The sequence below is a fragment of the Ambystoma mexicanum genome, chromosome 8, assembly GCF_040938575.1.
Source record: "Ambystoma mexicanum isolate Mex_15411 chromosome 8, UKY_AmexF1_1, whole genome shotgun sequence".
Classification (NCBI taxonomy): Eukaryota; Metazoa; Chordata; class Amphibia; order Caudata; family Ambystomatidae; genus Ambystoma; species Ambystoma mexicanum.
The window spans coordinates 1,149,333,014-1,149,359,392 of NC_090929.1; the positions used below are offsets into that span (position 1 = coordinate 1,149,333,014).

A 26,379-nucleotide genomic window follows, 5' to 3' on the forward strand; every position below is an offset into this window, starting at 1 on the left:
CTTATGAAGCACGTTATAAAAGAACAATTATAATAATTATAAACACAATAAGTATTTGAGGTTTGTGCTTGGGAACACCCATTTTCTGTTCAATGTCTTGCCCTTTGGTCTGTCCTTTTCTCCTAGTGTCTTCACCAAGCTGTTCGCTGTGGTGGCTGAATGTCTCAGGAAAGGACAAGATTCATGTCTTTCCTTACATAGACGGTTTGTTCATTTGAGCCCATACTTCAGATCCTGTCTAGGTCCATCTGCAGCACTCCTGTAGTCTTCTTCAGAGCTTGGGCTTCCCCATGAACTTCAAGAAGTCTCATCTGACTCCATCCCAGCCACCCTGTTTCATTGTGGTGGTCCTGGACATCAGGGAATGTTTCCCTTTATTCCATGCTGAGGGCAGGGTGACAAAGGTTCTTTAAATGGTCTCTCTCTTCCCATCCTGCATATATATGTGGTGGGTGGATAAAGTTAATAATAAATGTGGGGGTTGGTTACGGGGCGTCTCCCTACGCATATATATGCAGCAAAAAGGGGTCAATGAAGTCATAATTTTCATATGCTCAGTAAATAAGGTGCAGTGACCACACAGATCCAACTTCATCACCTACAGTGTCAATAGTTTGTGGAAGTTGGTCTGCTCCAGGGAATTTCCCCTGCAGATGTCTCTGAGTAATGCATTGATTGTCGAGTAGAACTTGGCTGCCTTCTGTGGCGGGTCAGAAGAAGGAGTCGGACACATTATGGACATTTCAATACTCTTTTAATGAAATTATACCGAAAAGGCCTATCTCTCCCTATCGCTTTGGAGACTAACCTACCTAACTAAAGATGCGTGTCTGTCGTTAGGTACTACAAAGTAAATGTCCCCTCTACCTGACCCTACCACTAATATGAACAACTAAACAAGGCCAAAAGCATATCTATGGTCTTCTTGTTGTTCCCCTTTCTGCCTTTCATCCTCTGGCTTTCTCTTGGGGTTTAAGCTGTTCCAGATGTATCGTCAATATACAAATGTCTCTCTTTAGAAATGTGTTTCTTTTTTTGACCTCCTCTGCCAATCTCTTGTGGTTCTATCCAGGAGCACTTGTAGCTCCTCCCTACTGTTCTTCGGGCTGGTTTCTTTTACAATCTTATAAGAGTTCTCCTTGAGATGCTATCCCACGTCCTTTCATTTTACTTTGTCTCTGAAATGTTTTCCTTTCCAAACTTTCTGAGGTTGGTTATTGCTTTGCTGTAAGTAGGAATCCCCCCTTTCCAGCGGTAACTCTACTGTATTCTTCCTCTCACTATTTGATTCACCTCGTAGTCTTAAATCCCAAAACTTTCTTACGGAGAGCTCTGAGTTCTTGGTATCCAACCTTTCTGGTGTTGGTTATGACTTTAGCTGACTCCCCCACTCCTGGGGCCGTCCTACTGGATTTTGTCACTTTTTAATTTATTTATGTATGTCGTAGTTTTGATTCACAATGCTTTTTACACTTTTTTATGGATTGTCCTCCCCACTTTTCAACAATTACTTCTTGTGGTGTGTTTGCTTCTTCCCAGGATATTTGCTTCCACTTTCCCTTAATTTCACATCCAACTTTATTCATCACGTTCTTTACTCATTCCTCATATGTCCATTTATGCTGGCTCATGGTTCGAATATCACCCTCATGGCTTTCACAAGTTTCGCTCTTAATAGCACATTGCCCTGGCAGCCTATCGCTTCTTTCGTTCACCCCGGTACTTTTGTGAATCCACGGTGTCATCACAGGGCTCGGCACTTGCTCGGGTAGGTCGCTTTGCTATCTTGCTCCCAGGTCTCGAGCTTTGCTTTCTTTCCTCCTTCGGCACCTTTGCAGGCTGCTGTGATGGTGGCGGGTGGGAGCTTTCAGTACTCCTGGCTGCTCTGGTCTCTGCATTTTTAAACGGGTGCCTGGCTCACCACGATACTGCCGTGGTCACACCACCACTTCGGACAGTTCCTCTCACCCCATCACCCAACGGTTTCTCCATTCTCCGCTGTTTGAAAAGCCACAAGCTCCGAGGCTTCCCTCTGCTCCACCTCTCCAAGGTGTCATTACATCAGTGGGCTTCCTCTGCGCACTGTACACTCTACTTCTCTGTGATCCACTCGTCCCACTTACATGCAAATCTCTTCTTAAAGAGATTTTCCCTCTTTCTTCAGATGGCGTGTTTGATTCAACATTGTCTGGAGCCAAATAGGAGGAGGACACAGTATTCATTATGGAAGGCAGTCCCATATAAGCAGGTAAGGTGGGTTGCTTCAGGGAGTGCCCTGTGGGAATGAGAGTCCTTGTCCCCTGAGAGGGCCTCACTCCCAGTGAGGTCCCACTTCCCCAGACCACTATGGAGGGTCTTACCAAGCGGGCACACCTCCCTAGCCTCAAAGGGAGCCGCTCTTCCTTGGAGAGAAGGGACAAATATCCTCAATTCCTCCCACTTCGCACTGATTCCTGTCAATCCACTGGTTCTACAGAGTCTGCAGAAGCTTGGGCTCTTCATGTTCCTGATTACTTAAGAATGGGACCGAAGAACGTGGTACCCAGATCTTCTGGATATGTCCATCTGTACTCATTGGTGTATTCTGATGAGGGTGGACCTGCTCTCCCAGTCGGGGTCTGGTCCCCCCCACCCCAAACCTCAGGAGCCCCAATTTACATGCTTTACTGGTGAGAGGCTGATGTATAAGTAGTGCTATTTGTCAGATGGCGTCCTGGATGTACTCCTCTCTGCCAGTAGGACTACCAACAATGTTATGCCTGCAGGTTGTGCACAGTTTCGTTATGGTTCAGGGACAGAGGTCCAGACCCCTTAACTTGCTCACCTTCTGCTTTTTTGAATTCTGTGCTCTCTTTGGCAAGGCTGGGCCTGCAGAATAGCCCTGTGAATGGCTACTAGGCAGTTATTTTGGTCTTTACGAAATCCCCCCGAGCAGGTCTTGTTTTTATTAACATCCCTTTTAAGCAGTTTTTGCAGGGATTCGGTAGCCAATTTCCTCCATGCCAGTTTGTTCTTCTGGTGTAGGACTTAAATCTTAGGTTGGCTTTCTTGATGAATGCTCCATATTCCTGTTCTTTACGTTTTCTCACCCTTAAGAGGTTCTTTCTAGTTGCCATCACTGCCACTAACTTGGCGAGTGAGCTCCAGGCTCTTTCGTGAAGCCTTCATACCTGGTCTTCTCTAAGGCGAGAGTGAGTCTGAGAGTGCAGCCGACATTCCTACCCTATGTCATATTAGATTTCCATCATTCTCACAGGTTTCCTCATCCGTTGTTCAGTCCACCTCCATCCAAGGTGGACGAGAGGTTTCATTAGCTGAACCCCAATAAGGTCTGCCAGCTATCTCTCTTAGGATGATTGAAATCAGGAAGGATGATCTGCTCTTCATTGGTTATGCTTCTGTAGCAAACAGAATGTGTCCAGGTGGATCATCCTCAGCATTTCAGAGTGCTGTGCTATCTGACTGGGAAGGAGGAGCCTGAAGGTCTCAGGGCGCGTTCCAGCAGAGGTCTGGCAGTCACTTATGCTCTGTAGAGAGAGACTTACTTTGGGACTTTTGTTAGGCAGCTACCTAGGCTTCCTGGCACACATTTGCCAAGTACTACTGTTATCTGGTCAGGATGTCTAATTTGTGGGGGACAGACCTCCAGAGTTTTCTGGTCTAGATTGTGGTTTCTTGCTGTCCTCCCTCCTCTAGAGTTGTGTGCTGCTATGTGAGTCTATCTGAGAATGGGGACTCTGTGAGAGGAAGGAGTTCATTAGGAGAACAAATGGCTTACCTCTTGGTAGTATTCTTTCTCAGACCATTCTCATCTCCCATGTATTCCTCATTGCCTTCCCATCCTACCCCTCGTGGTGGATAGCTCATTTACTTCTTGCTGTTCGGAGATCCCTCCGCTGCTAAATGCTATGGAAAAAAGCAGTGCTGAGGTTATGGTGCACCAAAGGCTCTATATATCCTGCCCCTGTCGTCATGTCCGCCGGCATGGGCCTCCATCAGAGTTCAACAGAGTCAAATAGCAAAACCTCTTCTGGCTGGAAAAGGTTATTAAAGCAGCTGGTGCTTGAAAAAATAGATTTAAGATCATGATCTGTGGCAGTAAGGACTAATCCCCCAGAAAGAACATTTCTGAGAGGTAAGTAATCCATTCTCCTCGAGATATGCACGCATTGCCAAAGGAAGGGGTGGACAGAAGCCCAATTGCTGGACTACTGCTTTCAAATGAAAGGAGCTGCCTAGTGCCAAGGATGGATGGCCCCTCGGTTAAGTTGACATTGTGATGCTGTGGGACCAGATTTGTTTCTTAGTTATCAAACACACTAGAGAGGGCTCGACAGGGGTCAAACATAAATACCACTTTTTTGCTGCCATGTTGCTGTCTTCATATATCCCTGCGGGAAATTCCAATCGGCCAGTTACAAAATGTTTCCACTGGGTCCAGTGGCTGGCATGTGTGTTTTCGGGTCATTTAATGTACAGTAGTACAGAAAATTCCAGTTAAGTGTTTGCACTGGTTACTGGGTTGTGTTGGCATCTAATGCATTTTTTTTTTCATTTTTATTTTTATTATTTCAACACGTTTACCTTGCTTTTACTGTGGACCCATACAGGTTGGTGTCCAAAATGGCATGTGGCTCAACCGGATGGAGTAGAAACCATGTGTAACTGGTACGCTGTAGTTTTCACGATTAATTTTATTTAGTTAGAAAAAAACCTGCCTTTTTTGTTTTCTAGTGCTTTTGAAGACTGGGCGTCCTATTTCATAAAAAGATCAGCATTAAAAAATATATTTTTTAAATACCATTTTACACTCTCAAATGGCCAATCAAATACAAACTCGCAGATTTACATGTAGAGTTGGAAACAAAAACTTGAAGCTGCTGTTTCAGCGGTATCCCCCACCTCACCGCAGCAAGTTCACCGCAGTGGGTGAGAGGGCATTTTGCTGCATTTTCGTTTTAGGGGTAGTAAAGGGTTAGGGTGTAGTATAATAGGTAGTGTAAAGGCTGGAGGTTAAGTGGGAGCTGTAGACCCTGCCATGAGTGACACCGGAAGAGTCTTCAGATAGTCCAGAACCAGGCCTCCAGAACAAGGGCCTGCGGATATCGTCTGGAGTGTCAGTCTTCACAAGGATAGCAGACCTTCAGAGACCTGGACATCAAGATGTTGGACCAACATCTAGCGAAGCGGAGTAGGAACTTCTGCCAAGGAGTGGATCTGAACCCGAACGCTCTGATCAGAAGACTCCCTGCCACCACTGCAAACCCCTTCCACTGCTACCCGTGGCCCATCACTGCGAAGACCCTGTGAAACCAGCCCTACTGTGACATGTCCACACGGACCAAGAAGAATCCGAACCCACGACTACACGCTCCACCCGAGTAGATGGAGTAATGATGCTCGAGCCTCGGTATCCAAAAATCACAGCTGATGGATATCTATTAGCAAGGAGAAGACAGGCAGGAGGGAGCTGTAGAACAGCATGGGGCTGCCCCCACCCCCCTGTAAAATTCCACAGAAAAATTGGTAAGATGTCATGGATCCGAGCGCTGTCTGGATGGCCCGTCTTTTCTTTGTTACAACCACGTGTGTAGCCTGAAATGGAGAAAGTAAATGGGGCTCTCAGTGGCGTCATTGAATCTACTGGAAAGGCAGGGGCGTCGCACTGAAAAGACAGCCCAGTAAAACGGATCCATGGGGCCTTACCGCAATGGAGTTTTATGTGGGGGAAGGGGTAGTAAAATAGAAAGCACTCTGGTGGTGGAGGAGGTATAAGTGGTAACGGTAGTACCGAGAGTGGGGGCGGGGTTTGCAATCATTACGTGGTTTAAACTCATAAAAAAGAAGGGCTGCTTAAACAGCACTGTTTGGTGGATCGGCTTTCTGCTTCCGGAAGAATTTATCTGTGTGTACATTTGATGCAGCAGAGCCATCTTGTGGCGAGTTTCAGTTGCTGCTCCGGGAGCTACGCCTCACTGCACGGTGCCACGTTAATAAGACAAGCTAGGCGTTTTAAGTAAAAGTTATGGCTCCATAATTCAAATTTGGCAATGTTATTTTCTGTAACCCAAACCAATGAGTACATTTTCCTGGTATCGCTGTGTCGGGAAAATATTGCTCACTACCTATGCATTACAAATATTCACCATTTGTAAAGAGCACACAACAAACTAAGTTGCCTCTTTTTCTCGTTGTATTATTAACCAACTCAATGGCCCTCAATGTATCCATCTGGGAGGGATAAAGTGCTGACTCTGGCGTGCTGGTATTAAGGGCCGAGATCTTAACTCGCTGTGCTATATTAATAGACACACTAAAAGCAGTCCTCAGTCTACTGCCTCAATCAGCACAGCAATGACCCCAGACATTTAGTTGTAGAAAGGCTTAACTTCTCACAATCTCCCAGTCCAGTGAGTGGCCCCAATGAGGTCTTTACTGGCCGCAGAGCGTGCCCATTCCGTTTTCTTCCGTTTTGTGAATAGTGCCTAACGGGGCAAAATCAAACCCACAATACCCATTACATAAATAAATAACTATCACAGACTGTCCAAACACACACTTCTCCTTGGATACCCTTTCCACTGGGGGCCCATCTCAAATCAGGCCTCCCTCATAAATACGGCGCGCCTTCCCAAACGCTGCTTCCCGGCACTTCTCGCCATTTGCTCTTAGCGCCACGAAATGTAAAAATGACATGGTCTCCACCCCGTGAAATAAAAAAAAAAATCAGGCTCGACAACCTATGGGAAGCCTTGTTTCTAGGAGTGCCCACTCCGGGGGCTCCCAAGGGAAGGGTGACCTTCTACTGCTAAGCCACGCCCAGGCCCTTGCAGGAGGACAGGCACGTGCTTGTCCTGCGGTAGCCAGCCAGGGTGCTGGCTAGGACACTCTTATAGAAGCTAAGCTTTCGGTGTGCATTTGTGTACTTGGGTTCTTAAGGTACACCCCAAAGATGTCCTTTTTTTGCATTTGTCATCTGGAAAGCATGTGGATGGAACTCAACCGAAAAGCCATTGATTAGGTCTACTGAATTATAAACATTCCTTGAAGGAAAATACCCTTAAAGAGACCCAACACAATTCTGAGCTGCTATGAGAATGTTTTCCTAGGAGGGCGCTCGAGAACTTTGGGTAGACGTGGAACTGGAGCCGCCCGTCCCCTCCCCTCTTGCCGGCTCGTAATTCCAACCCCAGAGAAGCTCTTGGAAGCAAACTCAAAATCCCCTGAAAATTACAGATGTATGTGTTAAGAACTGCCCCTGCCCCAGCCAAGCGGCAGTAGACCCTCTTATCCAGAACTCCAATAGCCAGTAGAGAGACACTGCATCGCTTTAGATGCAACCACCAAGGCTGACCCTGGGTGACAAGAGGAGAGGCCCTCCATGCACCATTGAGATGAGAAGGAACCCAAAACGGGCATTCCCCGCATTCCCAAATAGTGCCTCCCCCTCACCCAGCCATTACATTGCAGTGGAGCTGTACCCACACCATTCAACAGCAGGCCTTGCACAAACAAAACTCATCATAACCTCCAAATAAACTGGGACACCCCCTTCAAAGTCACCGTGGGAAGAGAGCACGGCCAGGAAATCTGAAATGCCCCAGCCCCGTAAGCCCCTTTACTTGGAACCAAAGCTGCAGGCCTGGCAGAAAGGGAGTCAGGCTCTGAACCAAACACGCACTGGGAACACAGGGCTGCACTCCAAGATTGCCACCCGCCCTTTGAATGCCCTCCTCCCCTAGTTTTGAACTATAAAGCCCAGCATCTGATCTTGGCAGAGGAACACTGGATTGGCCTAGCTAATCAGGAAACATATACCTGATTTAGGACCCATTAGAGGGGCTCCATTTCCTCAGTCTCGCAGAAGGACAGCAATAGTGCGGCCATGTGTTGAAGAACGGAGAGACCGGATGCTGCTGCAAGACCAACGCTAGCTGGAAGTCCAGGGGGGATGAGACCCCCAGGTCTAGTGGAGGAGAATATGTAGGCCTGACGGTTACCTCAAGCAGGGGCTAGGAAATACTTGCCAGTGGGAGTACTATATCCCTACGGCTGAGAGCCAAGGAATGACTGGACACTATGTCCCAGAAACTGTAGTGTGCCTTGGATGAGTTGTGGAAGACCACTGTCCTCGACTGCCAACACTGTATTGTTTATCGCATCCTGACACCGATGACGGGAGGATAGCTCAGGGGCAATGTGCTCACCTAGGAAGCAAGACGACACGGAGCAACCCAGGTTTGATCCCCGGGTCCGCGCTTAGAAACCTCTGGGTGTTAAGCGTGTTACAAATGACCCATCAAAGCATATCATAGCAAGACCATTCCAAAGAGTGAGGTCCTTTGTTGTTGGAGATAAACCTCAAAGCCCCTGAGGGTTTACTTCACCCCCTTCATTAGCCGACTGGGGCGAGAAACGTGCAAGGTTCTATGATTCTGAGACTGTGCAGTAGACTAGAGAACCAGAGGAAGGCCCTTATCACTATCAGATCAGGACCCCCGACGCTTTATACTTTTCCACATCCTGTTTGCCTTGGTTGTTCCGAGAGAAGGATATCCTGTTTTGATGTGAACATGTGTTTATCACAATCTCATCCTGACAAAAGTTAATAAAGATTTTGAAACGTACTCCTGTGTAATGTGTTGGTTGAATCCGCCAAAGGCACATAGTGGGTGAGAAGGGAACAGATCGAATCCTGGCGATAGCGGGTGAGGAGGACCGAGTTTGTGAGGAAGGTAGAATATGTTAAGGGCTCCTCAAGTGAGAGGTGGGGTAGAGTAGTGAGGGAAGACTTCAGCAGAGATGGGGTCAGTCGGTTAGAGAAGCACATGGGTGAAGAAGGGACAGAATGGGCACAAGGGCAAGGACATGATAAGGGCATGGGGTGCAGATCGGGTGGTCAGGCGCTGGCTGTTTGAAGGCACTGTAGTTGGTGCAGAGAACGATGAAGGTGTGATCTGAAGAGGTGGCACACACTGGGTGAGGAGGCTCAAAGAGGGCAAATGTTACTGGCCCGATATGCCATTCCACTAATTTACTTTGCAACTATTTAGTCGGTGACCCAAAAATCGCCTATAAAGGTTATGTTTAAATTTGATCATGTTTAATACGATCTTACTGACCTAATGCATTCTTCCACTTGTTCTCAAACAGTCCTTGCAGAGAGCGTGGAAAGGGTCTCCACACGTATGTTTGATGCAAGCCTTATTTCTCACTGTTAGACGTGTAAGGCCCACTTGGCTCAACGTTTGGGTCACTTGCTCTTCTTCATTGCAGCTATAATTGCAAAGGTATCATTTAGATGGAAGTTATCCAGCACTAGCTGGTTATTTCAGACATGCTGTATAAAACCCAGCCCTCCTCCTTCCACTCCTTTGGCTGTTTATACTTCTCTGGGCGCATTCATGTGGAGTGGGTAGGGGCTAGGAGGAGGGCAGCACACTGCAGTAGTTAAGTGCTTCTGGGTACATACAGGGTGCAATACGAAGCTAGCTGGAAGCTGGTGAGTAGGATAGCTACTCTGGCGGGCAGCCCAAGAGGGGTGTCTCTAATTGAGAGGGTACCCATGAGAGGGGAGGGCATATGTGAAAGACAGAATCTGTGAGAGGGTACTTAAGTGTGTCTGTCAAAGAGGGCATATGTGACGAACAATGTTTGAAGAGAGGCATTTTTGAGAAGGGCGTTTGTAAGAGGTTTTCTGAGGAAATAACCGAGACGTGGCTGTGGGAGGCCATTTTGGTTTTGCTTATTCTTTTGTGTGAGTGAGTTTGCAGTCCTAGTGCAAACCAGTTTTTGTGGCCATAGTACGTGGTTGATAATGGTGTTGGAAGACTTCAGGGCGGGCCATACCATCCAGTAATAAAGCAGCGTTGCCCTAATGAAGGGCCCTCATTCCACTCACTCCCAGAAGTGCGGCTTGTGACTCGTTATCCGCAGTGGTAGTGCACCCTGCACGCTGTTACGCCCCAATATAATGTTGACTGACATTGTTGGGTTCAGTCTTTACTCTAAACAAATGTTTTTTTTTTTTCCAAAAGCATGATATTAAACAAATGTGGCAACTGAACGCCGGGGTTCTGAAGGGGTACGAGTTAAAGTTGTGGAAATGCGAGAGAAATCATTTTTATGTTGTTGAATGTGGGAAATCGTTGCTTAGAAAAATCACACAGACCAAGTAATAACCTTTTTAGTCTTACACATTGGGTTCTCTTTTTAGAAGTCGCTATCTGTACTGGGGTCCTAGCCAATAACCAACTCCTGCTTGCGGTGTACGAAATTGATGGGAACTGGGCGCTATGTAGCTCCATCTTCCTGCCTCAAGGAGCATGGTTACTTTATACCCACAGCTGCCAAAAACTACCTTTGACTCCCCGCGCCAATTGTTGCCCTACAGACATACCCCTGTGACATTACCTCTGTGTTTTGGGGATGCGCATAGAAAGAGTAGAGCACATTTGAAATACATGTGAAGCACAGTGGGTCACATATAATGGACACAACATTATAGTTTGGATCGCATGATGTGGCAGATTTATTTCCGGCACATTTTTTACACGAGGGGTGGCTTCTCTTCACTGGGTTTTGCCTGAACCCCACGGGCTGCTTTTGGATGCTTGACATTTCCAGTTCAGAATTCAGGGGGGTGGGAGCGGCATTGCTTCCTCTGGCTAGAGTGGCATTTCCAGATCGGACCATTGGAGGGGCTGCTTGATGCAAGTATCTCTTCATTTCAGGGCGTCACAAGAGCCTAGGCCTGGCTTAAGGAATAGCCCCGCCTCCCCATCCGCTGGGCTCCAATTGTACATTGATGTTTGTTTCCGTCTAAAATAACCCATGTTTTTCTTTCCGTAGGATGGGCTGACGCCGCTCCACTGTGGAGCAAGAAGTGGCCACGAACAGGTGGTAGAAATGCTCCTGGATCGGTCGGCTCCCCTTCTCTCCAAAACAAAGGTACACGGCCTAGCTGCACCCAGCTTTCACCTGATGATTGATAACACATTCTTTCTTTTTTATGCAAATTGAGATGTTGTACATGTTATTGACCATGTAATACATCTCAAAGAGAAAACATTGGATTTAGGACATCAAATAATCTGGGAATACGCAGTATCAGAGCAACCATATTATGAAACATGTCATTACAAATAGTGTTATTAGAAGATGGCTAGCCACACCAAATCTGCCATGGTAATGCGAGTGGCATTGTAGATGAGTAACTATGTTATGTTAATGGGCATTTGTATAGCGCCTTTCACCATTGGTATGGTCTCAATGCGCTGTACTATCAGCAATGGAAGTGCATTCCACAGAAGAGTTCGAGTGTCTGACAGTTGATGACGGTGACTCTTGAGAGGCCTGGGGTGTGAGGTGGAATGAACCTGTTGTTCATAGGGCCCCATTTATAATGTGCTCTTTTGTATGACGTCCTCGTTGTGCCGTTCCCACCTCCTGTACCCACTCCACGGACCCACATCAAGAGCAGCATTCCCTGAGGTCCAGCCTCCCAATCCCGCATTCCTCTAGTGCAACCCTTCTCCCCCTGCCCACTGGAGACCCAGCAGGCAGAGAGAATAGCATATGTCGCTGCTGTGATGTCATCCAGTGGGATATAGCTTTCATATCCCACTGACATGATGCCATAGTAAGATGGTACAGCATTTGGAAACAGTGGAGTCCTATCAAAGCCATGCACAGCACGTGTTTCATTATGTGGAACCGTAAAAGAATGCACCGCTTGTGCAAATGCAGAGGTTGTGTGGGTTGGGAATTTCTCGGGCTGCTACAGCAGTATTGCACTCCTTTGCAGACCTTTGGGCGCGCTGGCGCGATGGCATGGCTGACAGGGCGGCGCCGAGCTAGGTGGCCCTGTTGCCTTGGGCTGCCTTGCAGATTCCCGCCTTCACTTCTTTCATCTCATTTCCTTCCGAAGGGGCTAGCCAGCATTTCTTATTTGTGGGATGATGACGCTTTGCAACGCGCCCCGTTTCCTGTAATATCAGCCCGTGCCCTGCTCGTTCCAAACCGACGCGCTGTTGAGGGGTCGGAAGTGTTAGCTGGTAGCGCAGGTTCTTTTACACACCGTTAATACATCCGGGCACTTACACCAAATTATCGTACGATATGATTGCTTTACCTTTCTTTTCCCGGGATGTGATCACGTTCCCCGAACTGACCTGTGCTCGTTCCAGTTGTTGCAATTTGTTATCTCGGTATTAACCCTATTTATGTTTCAACACATCTTGAGGGGCTATTTTCAGAAGTCAACTAATTTGCATTCCTTCCCCTAACAATATGATACGGTGCATGTATGCCACCTTTCTTTTTAGGTCTGGCAGAATACATGGCAGAACCTTTTCCTGGGGCTGGTTTGCAATGGGCAGATGTGCAATATCTGTGTGTGGGCTTTGTTAATAATGTAAGAGAAAGTGTGCAAACACCATCACTCCTGGCAGCCAACAGTATCTGTATTATTGTCTCCCTTTACTAAAGAGAGGCGCTGAGGCAGCGTTCCCTCTAAGTGAGCGCAGTAGCTGTCATCCGACGCCAGGGGGGGGGGGGATTACCTCCACACCAGAAACGTATCTTATCCCCCTCCCCATCGTATTATCTGTTCAACTCCTTGCAAGAACGGAGTAGAGCTGTTTGCTGCTGTCAGCTTGCAGGTGCAGCCGCCTGTGGCACTGGGGTGCATACCTCGTGAAGGACGTTCAGCAGGGGAGTGAAAAACAATGCTGTCTTTATAGAGTTTTCGTCTTGAAACATCTGTGTGAATCAAGGCTCTCAATGTTAAGGCGAATGGTGCAGTTTCCTGGAAACAACGTTTTCGCATCCCTTAGCAAGCTGACCTAATTTACTTTTCTGGCTGTTGAGTGACGGCAGCCAATACGATTGCTCTGATTGCGGGCTGAATATCACGATCCAAGCCTGCGTTCCAACCAAGCAGACCACTGCGTGCACCCACTCTGCCATCTTCTGTCACGGTCCCCTGTGGCCCTGCTGTTTTTGCCTTTTTCTCCCACCGCCTCCCACTTGGGGTTGCGGTGCTGCCTCGCCGCTTGTCTCATGTTCCCGGGCCACCATGCAAATGGAAGATAAGGCTCAGCTCGGAGCGTCAATTCCATTTCTATTGTGGCCATGTTGGGTGAGTATTTGTTTTGGGTAGCACGCTCGCCGTGACCAGTTGTTTCAAAGAAATGCATTGATATTAGCGCCATGAGACGTTAACCTGGGGTTCTAATAATAATAACAGAGTCCCTGGGCTGTACTGTGTTTTAACGACCCAGGGACCTTAAGCACCCGGTGCAGCCCGGTTATTATTGATACAGTACAGCACCGGAATGTTGGAAGTTCCATTGCAGACAATGCAGTGGGAGGAAGCAATATGGCTGGTATAAGTCTCCTGTCCCAGAATTTCAATGTTTATTTGTCTTTCCTTTTTTTAAACAAATTGAGTGGAATGTTATAAAACCAATGATCCCTCCCTCTTTGGGCCATTACCAGTTGGTAACAACCTTTGGCTCTCGTTAAAGGCCCTACCTTCACTCAGACCCATTGACTCGGGAGGATAGCTCATGGGCAATGTGCTCGCTTGGAAGCACGACAACACGGAGCAACACAGGTTCGATCCCCAGGTCCACGCTTAGAAACCTCTGGGTATTAAGCGCGTTATAAATAACCTATCATATATCGTATCATAACTTGACATAAGAAGCTTTTCACCTTGTAATGCCCTCTGAATGTGACATTATTGCTTAGCTAGTGGCACGCTGACCAGCGCCCCAAGCAAGGTGTTACTATGCACAGGTGTAACTATCACAACAAATATTTTCTTGTTAATATTGAATATGAGTGTTCATTCAGCTCGATAATGTGCCGTGTGTACAGTTGGAAAAAAATGGGCCTATGTGAGATAGCACAGGCACTTGGCAATCTCAGAATAGTGGGCAAATATTGACATTGCATGGTTCAATTCACACTAGTAAGCAGTGCGAAAGGGCTTTCTGAGCTGGTTTGGTAAACATTTAATGGCTCAATAAACACACTTCTCTTGTGGGCGACTTTGGCTTTAGTGGCACAATACTTGCCCATTGCTTCATCAGGCTTGGCATGCCTTTTTATGGGATAGTGCCGCCACATTTCTGTAGGGCTGCTATTCTTTTCATAGCATCGTGCTAGCATTTTCCAGCAACAACATTCTATATTTATTTTAACAGTGCCATAACTTATCAGCAGATCGACCCAGGTGTTTTATAGTTCAGAGGGAGGATGAGAGTATTAGTAAGAAGGAAGCGGTGGTAATGAGGAGGATGGAGAGGAAGGAGGGAGTGGTAATAGTAGGGAAGAGGGAGTAGTAGAGCAGAGGATGGAGTAGTAGAGCGGAGGAGGGGGGTAGTAGAGCAGATGATGGAGTAGTAGAGCGGAGGAGGGGGATAGTAGAGCAGAGGATGGAGTAGTAGAGCGGAGGAGGGGGGTAGTAGAGCAGAGGATGGAGTAGTCGAGTTAAAGAGTAGTAGAGTAGAGGAGTGAGTAGAGGTGTGGAGGAGGGGTAGTAGAGCGGAGGATGGAGTAGTCGAGTTAAAGAGTGTAGTAGAGTAGAGGAGTGAGTAGAGGTGTGGAGGAGGGGGTAGTAGAGCAGAGGATGGAGTAGTCGAGTTGAAGAGTGTAGTAGAGTGAAGGAGGGGGTAGTAGAGCAGAGGATGGAGTAGTAGAGTTAAAGAGTGTAGTAGAGTAGAGGAGTGAGTAGAGGTGTGGAGGAGGGGGTAGTATGGTAGTGGAAGGAGGAGTGACATCAAAGGGTGGAGGCAGTATCTAGGAGGAATGAAAACATGAAAGGAGCAGGGGGAGTGGTAGGAGGAGGGAGACAGAGTAGACAAGAAGGAAGAGTAGAGCAGGGAGAGGTGAGAGTGGGCATGCTAGAAGAAGCCTGACTAGCACAGTGTGCTTATGAGGCACCATCCGACGCCCCCGCAGACCGCTAACAACCGGACGGAATAAGGGACAGTTGGGAAGTCCCTGGGGGAGTTTAGGCAGCCAACGTTTGGATTCACCTCTTTAGCATAAGCCAGCTTTGTAGGCTTTAGTGTAGGCTTTGTGTGTCTTCTGCATTTGCAGCATCTCCAGCAGGGACTCTGCCCTCTGTGGCCCCCATGAAAGCATCCCTGGCTCCTGCAGGGCTTCCAGTTGCAACCACACCTCCTGTAGAGCCTGGGGAACAATGCAATTAAACCCAGTGTCAGCACCTGGCTATGGGATATACTGCACGTTGTCATGTGTGGGTTGACCTGGACATAGCTGCCTGTAACTGGATATACAGGCTTGTTACTGGCATATGAGTCTGCATCTGGCATATATATTGTACCTGGGCATGTGATGGCAGTGTCTGGGCATGTGAGGATGGCATCTGATGATGTGATGGTGGTGTGGAAGTGTATCTGGCTAGATAATTCTCTGTTTTGGGATGATATGCTGCACTCTGGGCATGCACCATTTCTTGCATATGGTGGCTGTTCCTGGTGTGTGTTGGTTTCCTGGGCACATTGTGAGGGAGCACGTGATAATATCTGGGCATATGAAGCTGCATCTGCAAAATGACTCTTATACCTGGCATAGTTCTTTTGTATCTAGGCATACAGGGACATGCGATGCCTGGCATACAAGTGCTGTAACCTGTTATGATAAGTGTATGTATGGCAAATGATCGAGGGTACCTGGGCACATGAGCCTTTGACGGTCCTAAAATGGCACCAACTGGCATACAGTTGTTCAACCTGGTTTAGGAAATGGCACCTTGCATTAGGAAGCTGCACCTGTCCAGATGAAACCTTTTCTGGCATTTGATAGTTGTGCCCAGACATATGGGGCTGCATTTGGCCAATAATGGGCGTACCTTACATTTTCTGGCTGTGTCTGCCCTAATGCGCCAGTGCCCCTGGCCTATAATAGCTGGCACCCGGCTTACAATAACAGTGTGCCAGGATATAATTACCGTATTCCGGCATATCAGATGTTATATTACTTGCCATTTCTATAGCGCACATCTCATTATTGTTTGGCCTTGCAGCGCTGTCAGATGGGGGCCTCAGCCTGTGGACAGAAAAGTATGTTTGGTTAGAGTGTGGCCTTTGTGATGTATTATTATTCAGATGTGTAAGTGTGCCAGAGATGTGTTATAATTGTGGCGCTGCGTTCTTGCCGAGGTCTAAGGCACCCCACTGTAGGTGCGAATGATAAGCGCCAGCTGATTCTGTCCTGCCAGAGGAATTCTAGGGGGTTGAGGAAGAGGGGGGCGGGTCTGTGTGTTAGTAGCGTGGTAGATGTGTCCCCTACATGGCAGTGTCTGCCATGTCCAGAAATGTGCTTGTTCGTGGTGCTTTGAGAGTGTCTCTGTGGGCCGTGTTTGCAAGCATGGTGGCAAGAGAGAGTCTGGTAACAGACTTAGGACATGCAGAGATGGTTCATCCTTGCTAGTTATTGTTCAAGTTCGTTAGCATTACAGCTGGTAGGGAATGGCTTGTATTGCCACAGGGTTGGTAGCTGGCATGGCCAATGGGTGGTGATTCATAACCATTGAATGGTCAATGACACCCTTAGGTTTCAGGAGTGGGATTCGTCAGGTTGTAAGAACTTTCCAGAACCCTAGGTTTGTTGACCCACACTGGAAGAGAGTTTTCAGAGCTTGCTGTAAGTAAAGCTCTGTCCAGGCAGGATTGCAGGAGCCGGGATTGCGGTATAAAGTTAGTATATATATCGCAGCTGCACAGGAGGCACATCGCTGCGGCACCATTGTTGGCGTGTGGTTGGTAACTTATACAGCCTTCTGGCTACTTTGCTAAGACCTTTTTTGTTTTATTCATTTTACACTTCCTGCAATGTTGGGGATGAAAGTCATGCATGGATCATAGATCATTTAATATCACCCGGAGTGAAGTTATTGCATGGGGATTGTCAAAGGGCCTGTGACGTCACTTCCGCTAGCACTGTTTTGGCACCAGTGTCCCTTCGAAAGCTGTAATAGTATAATTCTGACCTACAGGTTGAGATGAGTAAGGATATTTTCCATAAATCTAACATAACTTGTGAGACGGTCACCCTGGAAAACAGTGCTCAAGGCCTTCTGTTTGCAATGTTGAAATATTCACACATGTTCTGATACGCTTTTGCTTTCTTTTTCATGTGTTTACAGAATGGACTTTCGCCATTGCACATGGCCACACAGGGGGATCATCTAAACTGTGTACAGTTTCTACTTCAGCATAATGTGCCCGTTGATGATGTCACAAACGACTATTTGACTGCGCTGCACGTTGCTGCCCACTGCGGCCACTTTAAAGTTGCCCGGGTCCTCCTGGACAAAAAAGCTAATCCTAATGCCAAAGCTCTGGTGGGTACATTGTGGCGATGTGTTGATTGGTTGATGTATTCTGCATAACCTGTAAAATGGCAATCATTTCTAGCTCCTCCCAGGGACTCTAAGCACTCCAACAGGTTCATTCTAGTGGTTCCCTTAGGAGGCAACATGTGAAGTATATGACCATCCCTGCAGCGACTTCTGATTCAAAGGAAGAGGAAGATTGGATCACATTCAATGAGTCAATTGGCTGAATATTCTTGCTCATTGAACACGGCTTGCAAAATACTTCAATAAGTAGTTATTACCTATTTACAGTTCACCACATGCTTAATAGTGGCCATGTGAGGTGTTGGCTAGTATTGAGGTTCGGAAAGCCCCCAGGACTTGTTTCCCCAACATCGTAAAAAAAGGGGAATTGAAGTAGTTGGCTCTTTGTTGAGGGTGCTGGATAGGTCTTGTTAAAATTTTGGATTCGCCCAAATCTCCTCTTACAAACTTAGCTCACTCGGCAAGTTGCACCTTAAATATATATTTTTCGTGTATTAACACTAGATATGTTTGTTATGCTCTTGACCAGGAACTGGGGACTTTGAGACCTGCATCCACAACCAGTGTGAGAGGGGAGGGAAAAGGTTTATGAACTATTGCAGTTGGCAGAATTAACAAATAATGATTGTATTAGTCATTTCTCAAAAACATCGCATTCTGAATATAACTCGGCAAATTAAGTGATTGCAGAGAGATTGGCCTGCAGGTCACAGGTTTGAATCCTGGATTAGGGCTTCGTTAAACTTGCAGCAGGGTAAACCTACGGACAACCTGGTGTTAGTGCTAAAGCGGGCATATTATTCTCCTGAGCTAGGTGTTCATCCGCAAGCCCCCAACTCGGAACTCGGTCCCCTTATCTCTTTTGAAATGGAATTTAAAAGTATCATCCCCATAGCTCCTAGAGCATTTTGTGCTGGAAGAAACCAGTATAGGGTGGGAGAATATTTTGAAAAGCAGAGCCCTCACAGCTGACAGATGAGGTCTACTTGTCTGAATTCTTTCAGGGCCAAAATTTGAGGCACTTAAGAGTTGTATTGTTGCATATGTTTCCATGAAGAAACATGATGCAGCCTGTGTATTGTCCCCAGAGGTCAGAAACAGAAAAGATTGGGGACAAACCCTTCTGTGAATGGGAGTTGCATTGCAATTGAAAATGTGACTTGCATGTTTCATAGAGTTGGCTTGTTTAAACATTGAGGCTTTGCTGTTGGTATTGTTGCTTTCATAGACGTGCATGGGGTTGCTGTATTGTTTGATGTTGGATAATGGGGATTTAATGCAGATCATGGCTGCCATCAGTAGGACTGATTGGCAGCATTTGGAAAAACGACTCGGTGGGTTAGTGTCCTAGAGCCCATTAGTTTAAAAAAAGAAGTGTTTCTTAACTGAAAGAAGGTTGCAAGCCTGTCAAGAGTCATATAATATGATCCTCTATTGTCTACATATCTCTGCACCCAAATTGCAGCCTAGTATTAGGGGTACCCTTCGCAGAATTAAAACACAAGCCAAAGTCATGAATCTACAAATGTGTCATTATCAGCTTTGTTGAAGCTCGGTGCCTGAACAAGAACAATGCAGGGTTCTAGACACTGGTACATCTGCAATATTCAGAAATGTCTCTGCTTTCAGACTGGTTTTTTAAAATATAGAAACCAAGAAAGGTAGACCTTTAGACTGTTGGGGGAATGGTAGCGGTGCAGGTAGAGGCTACCATTGATGCAGCAGATCAGAGTTTGGCTCGGAAAGCATCTGGATGGTCAGATGAAAATACATGAGTGGCTGAAACTTGCAAAACGTGTACTACTCAGGCACTCACATTGTAGAGGTTAAAGGATTTCCATGTTACTTAAGAAAGCATGAGATAAAAGCAAGCCTTGGTGTGACAGTGGCTAGGCTGTTGCCCTGTCTATAGCAGCTTGGCATTTCGTGTCGCTGCTATTTCAGAGAGTTTCCCTAAAGTGTGTGACATTTGTCAGCATGGCAGTGTTGAGTACATTTGTCATCCTCTTCTGCTGCAAGCCGCAGCTGTGCCCATCTCTGGTCTCATCAGATGACCCTTTGTCATTCTGTTGCTGCTGTCTCTCCTACACAGTACAAATCTAAACGTGTCTTTTTTGTTTGGGCTCAGCGTGAGTTTCTTGGTATGCAGTCTTGAAAAATGTAAATTAAACAAAAATTCTCTGGCTGTTTGGAAGCTCTATCTAAAGTGATGATGATGAGGCATGTGCAGGAGTGCAGTGTGTCCAAGGCCAGTGGCCTGTCCTTGTCAAGAGGAGGGGTAAGGAGCCCTCTGAGCAGGGCGGTGGGGTTGGGGGGGGGGGGGGGGGGCCTTTGTCTCGCACCATGTCTGCTGACAAGGTTGCTTGCCAGAATCTTTCTTTGTTACTGAGGCAGTATTAAACTAGACGGCAGGCCAACCCTGCCGGTAAAGGCCCGAGGCGAGATTAATATCGCCCTTAGTACCAATGTAGCTCCCTGCATGGATGCTAATGGTGTTTTTTTTTTTAAAATAAAAAAAAGAAAGTTACCTTGCCCGCGCGGCCCGTTGCCACACAGTGCTGGTGTCCTGAAAGTCTGCTTTCACTGTTGATGACTGTGACGTCATCAACATGAAAATGGAATTCAGGGAAAGCAGCACGCCAAGGTACGTTTTCAAGCATTCCGAGCATTTTTATTGGTGGCCGGCGCCATACAGGGGTGCTAAAGGAAAAAATGTATTTATTGTGAATTGGTTTTAGATGAAAACCTTACGCAAAACATAAAACAATGAAACACATAAAATACATTTCAAAACTAGACACTCTAAAAAATCTCATTACATTAATGTACAATACACAGTTCATTAAAATATAGTTCAATCAATACAAAATGTTATAAAATTATTATTATTTTCCCGCCATTACAGCTCCCATAATCCATAAAAGTTTTGTAAGAGCCGAGTTAAGGTTAATACCAGGAAGATATGATCAACCTCCATGAGTTTAGTCCATAATCGCTCACCTGTATGTATAAAATTAAAATCAAAATATCTATAAAAAAGAAGTGTCTCAAATGTTCAATTATAGGACATCAAATACCCAGATGTTTAATTGTCTTTAATTGTCTCTATCGTGTTATCGTGTGCATACCCGACAAAATCTCTCTGATTTATCCAGGCACAATTTCTCCCCCATTCCCTCCAAGGTGGGAACTTGATTCAATTGAAATAATCTTGTGATGAGGAACTTTTTAGTGGATATCCACCTAAGGACCCCCGCGATTTTCTTGTGTTGCAAATTCACCAATGGAAGAAATAGTTTTGTTGTCTATTGCATTTTTAAGATCAACAAAGAGAGAATGTGTAGGAGGGCAGCCCATTTTAGCACATAGTAACGACTTTCTTCATAGAACTATTGATTCCAGGGATATCAATTCCAAGTCATGTCATACAGCACAGTTTGATGCGCCCAGAGCGAGGCCGACGGTCTTCTTCCATAAGAAAACAAGAAAATATAGCCAGAGCACGGGGAGAGCACCAAGATACTGTCGGCATCCTACGCAAGCCTGATAATAATCAAAACCCATAAAAGCAGAATCAATTCTCCCCACACCGCAGCGAACACAGGACAGGCAGCAGACAAAAAAGCACGGCGATAGCGAGAGCCGCACGCCACTTCAGCTGTACTGTGGCAAATCTCACCTCACTTTGCTCTCAAGCGGCAAGGAAAAGAGCCTGCTAGACCACCATGGAAAACAAACAGTTAAATCCCATGGGGCACTGAACTTTTACCAACAAAGAGAAAGGACTGCAGATCCGAACAAGGACTTGCACATGGTACTCTACGAACTGCCATTAATGCTCTCCGGCAGACCGGCATGGCAAGAAGGGGTGGGCCTAAATTGTCTTTTATGCATTTTGTGCTATGTAACCCCTCCAGTGTGGGGCTAGAGCAGGGAGTTTGATCAGGGAAAGCAGACCAATGGCAGGTCGAGGGGACGTATAAGAGAGAGGACCGGAAGCAGGAAGAGGTGGGTTGTTCGGGTGAGGTCAAAGCAGGAGCAAGAGGACCAAGAGATCAGAAGGAGGAAGGCAGGGGCTATTAATTGAGAAGGTGAGTTATTTGTGTTTTGAGGGCACTCTGGAGTGAGTAAGCGAGCAAGTGTGTTTGTGTAACAAGTGACTTCATATATTGAGTGCAAGGAATACCTGTTTAGTGTGTCTGAAATGGGAAAGAAGAGTGGTGTGGAAAGTGGGAAGAGTTGTAGGAGTAACGGGTGGAGAAAAGTAGTAGTGGGTAGAGGAGAGTAGTAGTGAGTGGAGGAGAGTAGTGGCAGGAGGAGATAGTAGTGGGCGTGAAGGCAGATAGTAGTACTTGAAGGGAGGGTCTTAGTAAAATGGAGTGGGAGGATTGGTAACATTTATAGGTGGTGGTGAAGTTAGGAGGAGTGAAACATCTGAGGGGCGATGCACTGGTGGGAGGAGTAAGTCAGAGGGAGTGGTAGTAAGTGTGGAGGGAAAGCAGTGAGTGGGCGTGACTGAAGTAGTCTGAATACCACAGAGCAATGCACAGCACTGTTCCAACTCCCATTAGGACATTAACCTTCGGATAGAGTAGGACAAGCTAGGAGGTTCCTGAGCCTTCATTGAGGGAGCAACCATTAGCAAAAGTCAGCTGTTATTTGTATTTTATTGAATTTATATAGCCCTTTACTGCAAAGTGCTTTACATGAGAACAAGTAAACAATACAGCAAGCATTAGATGACAATTGAACCACAACCTGAAAACAGTATAAAGAACAACTTACAAAATTGCAGGGGTGAGGAGGATGAAGGAATGGGAGAGGTGTGCAAGGGAGTAGTAGATGTTAGAGGAGGTAAGAACGGGGAAAGAGGGAATGCAGGAATGTGAAGGAAGAGGAGAGGAAAAGGAGAGGCTAGATACGAGCATGGGGAAGGGAATAAGGAGGTAGTTTAGATGGAAAGGGTAAGGAAGAGCAGGAGTAAGAGGTGAGAGTAGTGGGGAAGGGAGGAGGAAAGGAACGTGGGGTGTTAGGGAGGAGAGTGGAAGAGATAAGATTTTAGGGAAGAGCGAAAGGAAGGGTAGGAGGGAGAAGAGCGGATGTGAAGGGGGAGGCGGATATTAGATAGGAGAGGTCACCATTTGATAGTACTAATTCAAGGTTACGGACGGCGGCTGAGTTAAGGGGGACATCCCACGGGAGACGAGAGAGAGAGAGGGATGGCCCCAGGTCCAACAGAAATACAAGTAAGAACCATTAAACTGTCTCGAGGACTTTGTGGGGTTGTCTATGCCATCTGTGACAGACTTGCTGTATCACAATGCAATATAAAGTATTGAGGAAGGAAATAGTAATCACTGGAAATGGTTATAGATTTGTATGTAAGCTGCCGTATATTTTCTTAACTAAGTGGAAAGTGGCAAACAGCCTCTCTGTTCACACTCTGTGTGCATGTGTGCCTTTTGCTAGAAGGAGGTGGGGTAAGAGTGCCAAACAGGAGAGGAGGCTGACATGGGGCTGAAGAGCAGAAAGATGTCAGAGTTCTAAATTAACATTAGCACCCTGGGCTGGGGAGCCAGCCAATCAGGTGGCTAGGAACGTGGGCTTGAACCTCTGGTGTATGCCCGCGTTGCAAGCCGCCTGATGGCCGGATCCCCTCTACCCCCATGATCCCGCCACCCCGTCCCCGTTTTTTTTATTTTTTTTTATTAACTAACCTTCCACCACTTACCTTATTTCGGCTGTGCCCGCACCTTCTTCTACGCTTCCCACGGCTGCCATGGAAAGGGAAGAGGGACTCCGTACAGAGCCCTGCCTTCCCTTTCCAGGGTGGCCATCTTGGAAAAAGATGTTCCTTCCCACAGTGGGACGCCACCCGCCTCCCGTTGTAGGAAAGAAAATCCTTTGTTTTAGCATCTCGGGTTACTGCTTTGGTAACCCCGGGCGCTAATGGCCTTCATCCCCCGTTCCAGCTGCTGGAACGGGGGATAACGCCCAGGAGCCCTCGTTATCCGCCCTTGCTTTGCTCAGGCCGTTAATATGGGTTGCCAGGCCGTTATCCCCGTTCAAGGTGCTGGAACGGGGGATGAACACCACGTTTGTTGAGCAGGAGCTGAAACAAGCTCCTGTGTATAGGGCATCATTCAGTAGGCAGGAGATACCTCTGGGGAACGAGAAGCTAGTACATATCAAGTAACAAATCTAATTTTGACACGAGATGCAAACTTAAACTTTTTGTCCATTAAGTCCAATGCAATATGCTTTTAATGTCTCCTAGATGTGCCCCAATGCTTCCTTACACATCTTTCCAAACACCCAAAGTTAATGTCACATAGTGAGACTTTTTTTAGCACCCCTTTGCTTGGGGAGCCAAAAGTAACTCCTGGTAGCTGTTTGTGTCATAATAACCAGGCTCTCCTGGGTTGAAGCAGGAGCTAAATAACTCCCGGCTACCAGCCATTTTTAACCCTGTGTGTGCCACCCTATGGAAGTGTATTCATGCAAAGGCGCCCAGGATGCCCTACGAAAAGGCAAGAGATTGTTTGTGCTTTTTCGGCAATTGCCATGGAAGCCAACACATATAATACACAATGCAGCAAAATATAAACCATCGATAACAACAGTAAGAATGATTAGAACAATTACTATATTTTGCTAGACACATCTTCAAGGCAAGGTACAAAAACCTGTGACCTTGGGAAGTGCGCCGAAGCCTTGCTAATGAACACACGCAGGATGCCTACGAGTGGATCCCCCACCAGTGGTTGCACAATCGACAGATTGTGAAGAGCGTACTAATGTTGACACTAAAAATGTAGTGATATGGTGTGTATTGCATGTAGGGAGGTATAGGGTTTTGAAATTCACCTCAACAAATCAGAGCTCCTAAATGCCACAACATATTGTACAAATAGATGCTAAAACCCCCTTTAAAATACCCAAGAAATCTAGAACATATTTAGGCGTACAAATAACCAAAGATGTGGAGTCCTTGAATGCAGTAATTTATACAAAATTATGCTCGCAAATGCATACCGACAAATGGACTATTGGGACTCATTGCAACAATAAAGATTATGTTACTCCCTCGTTATCTATTCCTACACCAAGTGCTCCCTCTCTAAGTCCCCAAACAGCATTTTACACAATTGAGGAAATTGCTTCTTTACTTTGTTTGGGGTAAGAGATCAGCACACATCTGTGCCAAGCTTCTGAAGGTGCCGAAAGAAAGCAGGAGGATTGGGCTTCCTGATTTTAGGGTTTATTTCAGTGCAGCGCATCTGTGCATTCTTTTTGAGTGGTCTCGAAATTCGACTGATAAAAAATGGGCATGGATGGACCACTCAGTAGTGGAGCAATCATTTTGGGTTTGGCATGAGACTCCACAAATTAGGGATAGCACACAGTATCCAGGTTAGAAGGGTCACGGGTACTATGGCAGTGATTTGGGACCTCCTCTCAAAGAAGCCCAACTTTACTGCTTACTCGAATCCTTTCACACAACACACTACTGCCAAGTGTTTCTCCAGCACAGCTAAATTCAATATTGTGTGCATGGCATACCTGGGTCTGTAGCACAATTAGCAAGGTGTTTCATGTGAGAAATATGAATCCCTTTCAGAAATGTAAGGAAAAGATTGGGATTGCTGAACAACACAGGTTGCAATATTTGCAAATCCGTCATTGGAGTATGCAAAGGGAGGCACGGAGTGCAGCTTATAGGGAATTTACACCAATAAAGAAGTTATACAAAGGTTCCAAACATGTGATCCCCTTGTAATATAGGAATCCGTACAAATTTACAAAAATAAAAACAAAGAGGAGAAAATGCCAAATATGGCATTGGAAAAAATAACGAATGGAAAAAATTTCGATCAAGGGGAGTGGAGCTTGCAGGGGTATCCCCCGTTCCCCTTGATTGACATTCCGGGACTTCGCGGGTTGCGGCGTGTCCTTCGCTTCCATAAAAGGTCAAGCGGGGAACAAGTAAAGTTATTAAGACATTTTCTTTTTAAAAGGAAAGGACCCTGTGGTGCTGGTTCCCTTCTTTGTGCATGAAGGTAACTGGCATCGCGGAGGGATGGCAAGGCTGTGGCACACTTCGCTGTGTGCAGCCCGAAAGTAAGTAAGGGGGTGGTGGGGCCAGTAAGGGGGTGGTGGTGAGCAGGATATTTGAAATGACCGCAGGAGGAAAAACCGAAAGTTATTTTTGAAAAAATTACTTTTGGTTATTTCTCCCTTGGTCATTTCGAATTCGATTATATCCCGGTAATTTGTAGTACAAGCTTCTGAGAACAAAATGGGGCTTTGTGGCAAAACGTAAAACACAATTGTTTATCCTTAAGGAGGACGAACCATGGATAAATATACAGAAAGCAAATTGTTCTAAAAGGTATCTAGAAACTTTGTAGATATTTAGGTACAACTGGTACCTTGCACCATCCTAAATACATAGTATCTTCCTTGACTACTCCAGAACATGTTGAAGATGTCGCGGACGGAGGGAGGGGGAGAATTGGCATGTATGACAGAAATGTCCAAGTTTGCAATACTATTGGAGGTTTTAAGTGGAATTGATAAGTGTCATGTATGGCCTCAAGAACACAGCAACTAGCAGATGAGGTTCAAGGGTTTTTATTTTGAGTTGCAATGGGCATACTGGCCGTCCCTCTTTCTCTAACCTAGGAATGGGCAATTCCATCCTAACTCAGACTTTCCTCTACCCAGGACTGGTGCTGGTAATCGGTAACCTGCACTATCTAAAAGCTTTCTAGCGTTCGGTGCTGGCCTGAAGGCAAATGTCTTATCCATCTAGCCTCCTTAACGGAACAATCTAGACACCCCAATCTTCGACTTCTCTGATCTTTTTACGCTTCTAAGCTCTGATATTCCTCACCCTATATCTTTGTCACGCTCTTACTCCTTCTACTCTCCTCCCTCCTACTCTGTACACACTCTCTTCCTGGTTCGTCCTCCTCTGT

The 26,379-nt window shown here is 46.3% G+C and overlaps 1 protein-coding gene across 7 annotated transcripts in view; it reads left to right on the top strand.

Annotated features, from left to right (window-relative positions):
• ANK3 (ankyrin 3) overlaps positions 1 to 26,379 on the top strand; it is a 2,768,233-nt gene that overhangs the window by 1,853,732 nt on the left and 888,122 nt on the right. For all 7 annotated transcript variants that reach the window (XM_069611214.1, XM_069611216.1, XM_069611217.1 and 4 more), the window contains 2 exons: positions 10,852 to 10,950; positions 17,183 to 17,380. In XM_069611214.1, coding sequence (XP_069467315.1) covers positions 10,852 to 10,950; positions 17,183 to 17,380 — 297 coding nt within the window. The remainder of the gene's footprint in view (positions 1 to 10,851; positions 10,951 to 17,182; positions 17,381 to 26,379) is intronic.